This window comes from Salvia splendens, chromosome 2 (genome assembly GCF_004379255.2).
Source record: "Salvia splendens isolate huo1 chromosome 2, SspV2, whole genome shotgun sequence".
Lineage (NCBI taxonomy): Eukaryota > Viridiplantae > Streptophyta > Magnoliopsida > Lamiales > Lamiaceae > Salvia > Salvia splendens.
The window spans coordinates 41,314,213-41,325,518 of NC_056033.1; the positions used below are offsets into that span (position 1 = coordinate 41,314,213).

At 35.2% G+C, this 11,306-nt stretch overlaps 1 protein-coding gene and 1 long non-coding RNA gene across 2 annotated transcripts; one reads left to right on the forward strand and one right to left on the reverse strand.

Annotated features, from left to right (window-relative positions):
* The first annotated feature begins 1,061 nt into the window (after nucleotides 1–1,061).
* LOC121771388 lies at nucleotides 1,062–1,644 on the forward strand. Its single transcript, XR_006044020.1, has 2 exons — nucleotides 1,062–1,158; nucleotides 1,237–1,644. It is a non-coding gene; the product is annotated as an uncharacterized LOC121771388 (long non-coding RNA).
* A 673-nt stretch (nucleotides 1,645–2,317) lies between these two features.
* On the reverse strand, nucleotides 2,318–11,199 carry LOC121792881 (exocyst complex component SEC6-like). The gene is made up of 25 exons (XM_042191008.1): nucleotides 11,022–11,199; nucleotides 9,248–9,286; nucleotides 8,994–9,082; nucleotides 8,822–8,912; nucleotides 8,552–8,641; nucleotides 8,390–8,469; nucleotides 7,978–8,070; nucleotides 7,554–7,580; nucleotides 7,352–7,459; nucleotides 7,089–7,197; nucleotides 6,959–7,003; nucleotides 6,537–6,592; nucleotides 6,292–6,400; nucleotides 5,982–6,122; nucleotides 5,712–5,891; nucleotides 5,224–5,307; nucleotides 4,781–4,867; nucleotides 4,183–4,227; nucleotides 4,045–4,123; nucleotides 3,796–3,865; nucleotides 3,586–3,673; nucleotides 3,407–3,496; nucleotides 2,889–3,005; nucleotides 2,746–2,808; nucleotides 2,318–2,624 (listed from the first exon to the last, which is right to left on the reverse strand). Exons 1-25 carry the CDS (start codon nucleotides 11,151–11,153, stop codon nucleotides 2,493–2,495), a joined length of 2,244 nt encoding a protein of 747 aa, XP_042046942.1. The 5' UTR covers nucleotides 11,154–11,199; the 3' UTR covers nucleotides 2,318–2,492.
* Between the last annotated feature and the right edge of the window lie 107 nt (nucleotides 11,200–11,306).

Genomic DNA, 11,306 nt, shown 5'->3' on the forward strand with positions numbered 1-11,306 from the left:
ATTATCCCTCATTAAGCCCAAAATCTTCAAACTGGACTTTTTAAAGCCCAATAAATCCAAATGCTTGCTTTTCTTGTGTTGGTTACATTATTTCTCAACTCTTTTAAAGCTCTATTCAACTAATACTAGTAGTATTTTGAAATTTCTAATTTACAACGCAATCTGTGTTGTTTACTATAGAGGTCGAAAATAAGAAATTAAAATTGACATAATTATCACATAAATATATATACGTGGATTACTTGATCAGCTAAGTTGTGTTATTGCAAGTGCATATTTTAAGAATTGAATCAGTTCTAATTTGATTAAAATATTTATGATGTTAAAAAAATACAACAAAGTATAAAGATCGTGGTTTTGGAATTAAAAAATCGTTTTACGTTATATATCTGACCATTAGTAAAAATGATAATCATGTGTAAAATTATTTTTGGACAATTACCCTTTATGAAATTTACGATTTAGTAGTACTAGAAATGATATGGAGTTATATAAAATGATTTTTCTTATAATTTATTTATAATTTCGAAATGAAATAGAGGCTGTGGAAAATGACGGGACAGTGTAGTCATAACCCCGTTCAAAGACATGCAACTATCAATATTCTTTTCCTCAGAGATTAATTATGGGGCATATTTATCTATCATTTCAAAGCAATAGAAACAAAATGTAGTTTGGTTGCCGTGCTTCTTTATTTTTATTACTATTATTATTATATACAGACAATATATACTCAAACTAAAAGTATATACTTCAATCAAATAAATTTAAAAATGGAAAATTGTTGAAAAAATAATGAAGCTTAGTCAAATTTTGGTCTATTCCATAAATTTAAAAACTCAATCAGAAAAATCATGTGATTTAAATTTAATCTAAATTATCTCATGGCAAAAAATTAAGTAAAATTTTATTTGATATAGCAACCGAAAAATTATATGTGGGCGTCATCGTTAATGAGTTAAAATAGATGACATGTGTTACCATGTTAGTGTGTGTGTGTGTTTGTGTTTCCTTCTTTTTATACATACATGTCCATACATATTTAAGTAGACAAAGCTGCATTAAATTTCACACCACCTACTCATCCATAAATTTCAGACAGAGAAAGTTATCTCACAAAAATGGAAGTGAAATCCGAGTTCAACGAGCAAAAGAAATGTAATGAAGACTACTTTTTCTTTCAAAATCCATGCAATTATTTTCAAGAATTCATGAGGGCTGTGCTCAACTGTCTAGGTCTCAATCATGACGGCGGCAACGACGGAGACAGTGGTCAAGGCCAGGCGAATCCGCCTTCCACCGCCATGGATCCACCCGTGGCAGAGGTGGATCGGGTTAGGGCGCCACCACGGCCGGTCATAAGCGGTGGCGGTGGCCCTCAGACCAACACAAACCCTAATTAATAGTAGTTTTTTTCATTTGGTAATTTTATGTGATTTCTTCTAGTTTTTTTCTTTGTAAGATTATGTTTTAGGGATCTCTCTCTCTCCTACACTGTGTTCTTTGGTTTTGGAAGTTGATACTTGTTTTTCTCTGTTTGTTGTTAGTGTTTGTAAATCAAGATTCCCAATGATATGTATGTCACTAGGCTACATGCATGTTTATATGTAATTTAATTAACTAATTAATTAATGTGTTGAATTATGATGGTGTTTTGGTTATGCCAAGTTGCTTTCTTCTTGCCTATTGTGATGATTATTGTGATGTACATATTGTGTTTCAATGTTCTTCATGATATCATATGTACAATCGAAATATTTTGTTTTTTGTTTAATGGAGTAATATACTTGCATTCATTACCTGACATAAAATAGTTGTCACGACTTGAATGAATTTATTCATTAATGGGTAATATGCCAGCTGCAATGTATTCACAATTCATTACAAATTAATTATGTTATTTATAATGTTTGGTGTTATAAATCACCTGCAGATATTTGCCGTAGTAAATTATTTGTAGTTGTATATACAATGCCATAAACCAACTACTATATCAGAATTTATAAATAAAATTAAATTGAAATGGAGTACTAAATTTTGCTACCCTAGTTCAAAAGTTCAGTTAGCACTCTTTATGAACATTTAATAAATTAATTGTTGCACACCCTTAATCAATGAGTCGAGTACTAAAAATCGGGAGTGTATTTATATCAGTAGAGGTTAACAACTAGAGTCGAGATCATCTCACATTAAACTTTTCTCTCACATTTTTTAAAATATTTAGTTTACATTTTCAATATTTATTGCGTTTATAATATAGACATACATTATCTATCGCAAATTTTCAAAATATATGTTCTAACATTACCTTGAAGAATAGCCAACACAAACGAATCATTCCACCAAATTCAATCTTGTTACTACAAGCACTGCTGAAAGTAATACAACATACATAATAAATAAATAGATACACTCATATACAAACAGGTAAGGTTGGAAGAAGGTTGCAGGATAACTGCTCGGCTCATGACATGGAAAAACTGATAACTGAATTAGGTGAGCTTCCGCCATAGACGGCCTCTGGAAGCCGACAGGGCCTTCAGTTTGGGGAAGACGAAGCCCGCCTTCGGAGGATTGCCATCAACGAGAGAGTTTTCATAGATTTCTCTACACTCTTGAACAACCTGCTCCACAGAAAAAAGCAATATCGACCTAGTAAGGAAATGAATCTGGTTGCTCGTCTTGGAATGATCAAGAAAAGCTCATGTAGGCTGGATTGGTGTGGTTTAGCTCAGTTTAGCTTACCTCTTTCGCGTCTTTCCTTGGTATGCCTTCTCGTAGGCTCACCAACTTGTCGACCACTTCTGGCTGCAGTGTCGAAAGCGTTGACGTGAGAATAGAGACTACAAGCATGTATGATGAGCATAATATAAGTAAATAGCACTTACTGGACAGTCTGGTTGATGTTCAAGGATATTTGTGTACACGAGCGTGAAAGAATCCGGGCTCTCAGCTGAAGCAAGTTCTCTCAAGTCAACCAGAACCCTTACTCTATTTTCGACTTTCTGCAACATATTATAGTGTGGCATAAAATAAGTCGAACTACATGGAAATATCTCACTGATCCAATAATCCTCTATGTATATTTCCTATCACACAGAAGAGTGGGAAGATGTTGAGCAAAATCAAGATTCATAGCACTTAATATGTAAATGAGATGGTGAGCTAATATCACTCAGACCTGAATTGTGTTATTTATCTCGCTCAATGTAGAGTTCGGAGACGCATTTAAGTTTTATTTCTTTGAATATTGAATCTACTTACTGCATGGTGTGTGCATTGGTCCTCGTTGATTTTATGTATTTAATCCTTTACTTGAGAACAGCTTATTCAATTGAGCGTTGGGTTGCAGATAAACTTACAGAAATACTAATATACTCGAGTGTTGGGTTGAAGATAAACTTACAGAAATACTAATATACTCGCGGAAAAAATCCATGAGAACATCTTCGTCAAGTTTCATCCTTTCGATAGTCTCTTCTTTAATGTAATTTTTCTGCAGAACAGACACAATGAAGTTAGATCTCAGAATGACCAGACTGTAACAGTCTATTTCTCCATGTGAAATGTTCCCACGATAGCAACCTGTACAAGCATATGGTCGACATAGACAACAATAGTTTCTTCTAGGCAGGCCTCAACAAATCGCCTAAATGACCTTTCTTCAATGTACCTTCGCATACGATGACAAACAATGAGACAGAAAAATGATGGCATAGTTGAGAATATATAAGAAGTGAATTGCTGGATTTGAACGTATTCAGCCACATTTAAAATAGCATTTCAGTATCTTACATTTTGACATCTGTAAAGTAATCACCAAATGTTGCAACTAGGTACTCAGTTACTTGTCCTTCCAGCCAATCTGAAATAAGAACAGAAAAACGATGTTCACAGTTGCATATACGAATGAGAAGCAACATCAACAGATAATAACCCCACTCAAGCCGTGTTTTGCAGATACTACTGGTTCAGGAATGAACTCTTGAACACATAAGTGGGGAAAGTTCTCAACGACAGGTCATCAGCAGTAAAATCTATTACCTTTCTGATATAGCTTTATAAGCAATTCCTGAACTCCTGGATCTTCAAAAATGACACTGACAGTTTCATGTACAGCTTCCTAATGACAATTAAGAACGATCAGAATTGTGATATATGAGCAGAAAATGATCAACATACCTTTGCAACCTCCAGGAAGCCTTTGCAAGTGTCCTCAAAATTAACCTGTAAAAGTTTGTGACGCGATGTCAAGAATGATCAATGAATCCAGGAATGAGCTCTAAAACTAAAATTTACTTGAGAATGTTTCCTGATTGATATTTTTTAGCAAATGTATCTATAATTTAACATCTATGCTGCACTTGTCATATCCAATGGACCAACAATGCATAAAACAATTTACCAATTTTTCATCAAATGAATACACACATGTAAGTTCCCCCCTTATCATCGATTTTCTAATCACCCCCCTTTTGCTTCCTATATCACATGCAGAACATATTTATTTCCTTTTGTATCAATTTCACATTGTCAATGCCTACATAGATTGAAAGTTACTAGTTATAGTGCCTGGTTTTCCTACACAGACAACAAGGCTACCATCTCTTTACCAAATGGTTAACTAGTAGTTACAATTGAGCCACTGTGGGAGGCTCCTCCTGTTGGTTTCACACAGGGAACATTTAAAAGCAAAAATCACACTGCGACTGAAAGGCAAAAATGAACATCCCAACATTAAAAGAAGAGTGGAAGGAATAGAAGTTTTAAATATGGACACCTGCTCTGCATAATTTTGAGGGAGAGCTTCAAGGGTGCTCGAGCTCAGATCCATGGCAAGATCATAGCACCGAAGGTTGTTATTAATCTGTCATAATGTGATCCATCACAGGATATAAGTACGACTCAGACAATCATTTGGGCATATATTATATACTTCCTCCGTCCCCCATTAATAGGCACCAATTTCCTTTTTCAACCGTCCCAATTAATTGACGCCCTTACTTTTTAATACATATGGTAATGGACCTCACATTCCACTAACACATTCCACTCACATTTTATTATCAAACTAATAGTATATAGAAGTAGGACCCACGTTCCACTAACTTTTTCCACTAACTTTCTACTACATTTCTTAAAATCCGTGCCAACTTGCCAAGTTAAACGGTGCCAATTAATAGGGGACGGAGGGAGTACTATGAACCGGCATTCTTGACATACCATTGCACATAAAGCTTCTAAACCAATTTCAGAAGCCGGTTCTTCCAATGTCTTCCTTTCAGCTCCTTGAAAATCAATCATGACCTGAAATTGGTTGGAGGCCACAACAACAGTTTCATGAGGAAATGGAAATCTCACATTTAAATAAGAGAGTGTTTTAAATAACACGGGAATAAGCTTCCGCTAGGATAAGGAGATCAATGCTGCAGGGCTGGATATAAGAAGAAACTACAACATCTGGAAAGATACTTTTAACAAAAAAAGATGAAATTCTTTCTATGATCACTTAATTATATTCAGTTAATAAAGATGGAAAAATCATGTTTTATCCTACCATCTTTTCAGTTAATAAGGTTGCTCAAGACAGACAGACTTGAGTATTCTTTTCCCCAACTTGAAATCAAAGGAAAAAGATTGAATACAGGTGTGTTTTTTCCCCCTGAAAATGGCCTATATTATAAGCATGGCACATTCTTTAAGTTGTCTACCTGAATGATGGCCAAAGCAATTCTGTATAACATGACATCCGTGCTATTATCTCGTACAATTTGTACTTGCTCTCCAAGAATGCGAAAGAAATCAACAGCAGCTGGGGTGTAAAGCTTCCCATCGTCTGTTTTCTTTGGTGGCTGGACCTTATCAGCATCAAGTATATTCAAGTACCATTTCTACAGAATAGGATGACTTTAATTGATTAATTGACCAGAAAGGTAATTTGATATCATTGAAAGCAATTGAATGCTCTCTAGTCTAGTTACCCTTGTTGTGGCTTGCATTCGTTCAACATAAGCATTCATAAGGGGGTCCATTGCACCACTTTCAGAGCAAACTTGAGCTAGAGAGTCGTCAACACCTAGTCCAATTAGATTATCTTGGTACTCAACTACCCATCCAGTTACCTAATATTAGAAGAAGACATTCAGAGATTAACAACAGCTCCAAGCTTATCTCATCAAGCAATGATGTGTAGCAGTCTAGCAGAGCATGATTTTAGGAATTAGTTAAGCAAAAATTATCCAAGATATTGTATTTGTTTAACATCAAGAACTACAGATGCAGATAACATGCCTTTAGAATATCCATAGTTGACAGATCATTAGCTCTATCACTCAGTAGTCTTAGCCAGTGAATAAACCGCTCTGTGTATAGATTCACCATCAGCTGGAATATTTCATATCTGAATGCGAGGAAATTTGAATTAAGCAGCAGATTATCACAAAAAACAAAGACATTATAGCCCAGCAAAGCATCAGAACTACATCAATTATCCCATTTAACAGAGACTGCTGTGTCTACCAACATAAATGGCAAACCTTGGGGGGAAGCATGGAGCAACATAGTCATAAATATCTCCAAGCTCTTCACCAATCTGACGTCAATCGGGAACAATAACAAAACCATCAGCTAGTTCCCAGAATTTGTGTAAAACAATGTCAGCAAATATAAAAGTAAAAGTGGCAAGACATAAGTTCAGCTAAAAATCAATTACAAAGTTCATAATTTTAAAATATTCACTAGTTTCATAAGTTACTTTAACACGTAAATTTTGAATTTGAAGATACCAAACTTTAACTATTTATTTAGCTAATCCCATAAAGAATATATTAGCTGTTTCAAAAATAATTTTATGGTTTTTACTGCAAAATAGAACTACTTTAATTTTCCATATCCAACTAAATTAAAAAGAGCAATAGACTGACTCCAAGACAGACCATTACAATACTAGATGAAATACCTTTTTAGCCTCCTCTAAAGCTCCTTTTAGGTCCAGAATTTCAAACTGAAACAAATATCACTATCAGTAAATGAGAACTTAGAAAATTCAGGACTTGCATTATGTAACAGAAGAAGGATGAAACATCAACCTCAGAGAGCAATTGGTTAAAACGCAATTCAACGGACTTTCTTATTTCCTCATAACATTTATCCTTGTAGCCTTTGCCTTGAACTTTCAACTTCTTCTGCCCAAGATTCCTAGAAGATGACATTGTAATTGTAGTTTTGTAATACAAACAAAAGGAAAACATAACATCAACAAAACCATGCAGCCCTAACATGCCCAGAAATTGGAACGGCAAACTAAATAATGAGGCTATGAGCAGATGAATCAGTTTGACCAGGTAAATACTTGGCATTTCTGCGAGGATTAGCTATAGATTCCAAGGCACCATCTCCTTCTGCCTCAGCTGCTTCTGTAGCTAGCTGTTGATCCAGGGTTTCTTGCATTTCAACAACCCTTTTTGTTTTCAAATAATGAAAAAAGATGCATTAATACCAAGATGGACCCAGCCAAAAATTCTCTTATCAATTACACTGAGTCTCAGACATACCTCAGTGCACGAACAAGTGTTTGTGGACTGAAAAGGAAAATAATAATAGATGAGTGGCATACAAACACACAGAATAAATTTCAGGATAATTACAGAAGTGAAAGACGTAAAAATGGAATGTGCACTGTAAACTTTAATTAGGTTTTAACAATATAAGATTATAGGAGTATATGTTAATGGATTTAATTGTGAAGCTCATTAATACATGTCACACATCTCACACCTGTGTCTATGAGCACAGTTTATCTAAGCAAGTTGCTTTTGTCTATAAATGAAGGTTCATATGACACAATTCTTTGTAGAAGTGCAAGAACAAGTTTGGGACATTTAAAACTGTTGCTTATGCATCCATTGATTTGAACACAAAAGCAAAAGAACCAGATAAGGGCATCCCAAAGAAAGTAAAACCATAATACTAGCATACCTGTCTTTAGCAAGTTGAAAGAAGTTGCAAATATGACCCCACAAAGTCTTCTCAAATGTCTCCCATGTACGATCTATATCTTCAAAGTACTCCCTGTAAAATGTTATAACTACTATTTTATTACAAGTACATTGCTCTTCTTTGAAAGTTCTGTGAATAAGAATATATGAGATAAACTGCTTCTCATATTCAAACATAAGGTGTCATAACTTCAAAATATTACTTTTTTCAGCATATTGAGCTGGTTGAAAGGTTTACCCTCCAAGCACACTGAACATGATAATATGAGTATTGGCAATTTGTAACTAGTCGTTAAAAATACAGATTATTGATACAAAACACTGTTAATAATGGGAAGGTGTTAGTCAAAACAGGATTCCTCAACACAATAGAATCAGATAAGCTTTCTGACCTCAGCCGACCAATCTCGTCTTCATGAGATGATGCAGCAGCTAATGCGAACCTTCGTTTTCCATCCAGAGCAGTTAACCTCTATATTCCATTTAACACAACTGGATAAGTAACAAAGCTTTTGAAATTTACAATAACAATCAAGCCCAGAAAAAATCACAACCTCATAGGTATTGATAAGTTCTCTGTCATCACTTAAAGAATCACGTGCCTCAGAAGCCTCAATAGAGATTGACATCATACCCTCAACATCCTACAAATGAGCAATCAAGTTATATCACAAAGAATAAAAAGAAAACATTGAATTTAAAATGCTATCCATTAACACTAACGTTAAAATACTAAAGGAGAGCATAAGCCTCTTCAGAGTTCAGACCAGCAGGAATTAAGGGTAACATCCAAATTCATAAAATCACATCTGTCACGCACTCACCTTCAGAGTGGTGTTTAGGTTATTCCTTGCATTACTGAGGAGCTTTATTTGGTCATGATTATCAATCAATGTTTGGCATTCTTGACATAACCTAATAAATGAAAATCCAAGATCATCATAAAGAATAAAAGAATGGAGAGCATTCATAAACCATGAGAGATTGTATTCGTACTTTTCAATCTCAACAAAATTTTCTTTGAGATGACTTATTGTTGTCTCAGACAAGGACAGTGACTCAAGACCTTCTTGTGCCTGCTCAACCTGAATTTGATATTCAGAGAGAAAAGTTAGATGACTGTAACAGACCAAGGAAAATGAGATTGTGCAGGCTCCACAACCATAAGTCTCAGAGAGCTAAAGTGGAAGCTATTAAACTTCAACTACAGTAATTTTATTTAAAAAAAGGTTTACAGGCTCAATTTATACCTGTTCGACAACCATTGTACTGAGTTGTGCATCATTTGCCTGAAACCAAACCATACAGAAATGTCCATCACTGTGTGCAGGATTAATCTTCATTTTAACGCAAGCTAGAAAAAATGAAAAGAAACGAGAACAAACAGAAACTGACTAACAAATATCTTAACTTCTAATAATTCAGAAAAGAAGCACAATGCAATATATATAAAATAAACTCTCTGAGAAACTCTTGTTGGATAAAGCAGTGGCAATCACATACAGACTAAAGTGAATAAGGGTGTAGATTGCTAGACATGATTGAGATCTGAAACAAGATTGTGTTGCTCATCAGGGCAATCAAGGCCATTTGATCTTCATAGAGAGTAGAGACTCTAGACTATAAGCAGGTAGACCGAGTTCCAAACTGGAGCAACCGACTAAAATATCTTATGAATTATGATCAAGCTGGCTTTCTAATTCTTTAAACAGTCATAAAAACTGAAGGCTGATCACATTATCAGCATAGAATCTAATTAAGCAGTAAGCATAAAATGAGCGAGGACAAAAAGTTTGTTTTATTATAAACTATAAAGCTATAGTTAAGAACTTAAGACTTAAGAGGCGGAAATAAGAACAAAAACAAAAAAAGGAAGAGTTTATTCCTTGTCAACTTATTCAGATATAGAAAATAAATATCTTGAACTACATTACACCTGAAGGGACCCCAAATTCCTCCCTAGTCCCTGGTACCTCTACAAATACCTTGCCTGAATTGACGCGGTTCACTATCACATTTTTAATGCTAAATTTAAGCTACAAACATATACCAGCAGAGGTTAGTTCTGACCAAATCACTACAGTCATACGTACCTGAACTACAGTACCCTCGTCCAGGGGCAAATGCAGAAATCATAACTAATAGGGGCTATTTTATAAAAAAAATTGTTTAAACTACATCAATGTATAATTTAGTTAATTAATTGGGGCTGTTATACAAAAATTTACATAAAATTAATGTAGATTTTAAAAAATTACAAAAGAAAAAACTAAAAAAATCATGTTTATTAAGGGCATAAGCCCCTAGACCATCCTATGTGTGTCCGCCTATGCCCTCGTCTGAGTAAATTTCTAAACCCTCGTCTAGCATCACAAATGTGCCACAAGGAAAACACACAACCTCAATCTTATAATCAAATTACCCCAAACACACCAGCATCAATGTCCCGATAAAATTTCTAAACCCTCGTCTAGCATCCCAAATGTGCCATAAGGAAAACACACAACCTCAAACTTATAATCAAATTAACCCAAAAACACACCAGCATCAATATCCCGATCAAACACCAAGCAGCTAGCTACTCATCAAAACCTTTTAAAAGCTCATGTATCCAAAACTTGTCACTTACAACATGGAGTACTAAGATTAGTAAGATAAGATAAACGAAATACTCAATATCCACAGCGTGCTTTCCTTCAATAAGATAACTGTTAATGGTGCAAAACAATCAAAGAAGCGTGATCATAATTCATATTCATCGGACAATGGCAATTTAAATAGACTAATAAAGAAGTCTCCCCAAGTATTCCATCAAAATTCGAAACTTCGCATCCTCAATAACAAAATAAAAAAGAACTCATTTCGCTTCCTCAACTTCAATTTCGAAGCTCCACAACCTAGATCATTACAAACCAACACGATTGACAAAACACTATCCATAAATCTCAACTCCACGAACTCGCACACAAGCAGATAAACCTGCAGAGCAAAACACCAACCAAAAATTAAGCCTCCAAAACTAACCTGTTGCCGCGAAATGTAATCAGCTTTGATCGAAGCGATGGACAGCAAATGCTCCGGCAGCGACAGCAGCTTCGCCACCTCCCGCACCGCCGCCTCCTTCGCCTCCACGCCTAGATCCTCCGCCATCATCATTCCTCTCCGCTCTAACTCAGTTGGAAATTTCCAAAATAAATTAGTCAAAAATGGTCTTAATCGGATCGCGTTGGGAAGAGACAAAGAAAGAACAGTAGCGACTTACTACATATGGATCCTCCCGATTCGGCTTTTATTAGGCCCAATAATTCT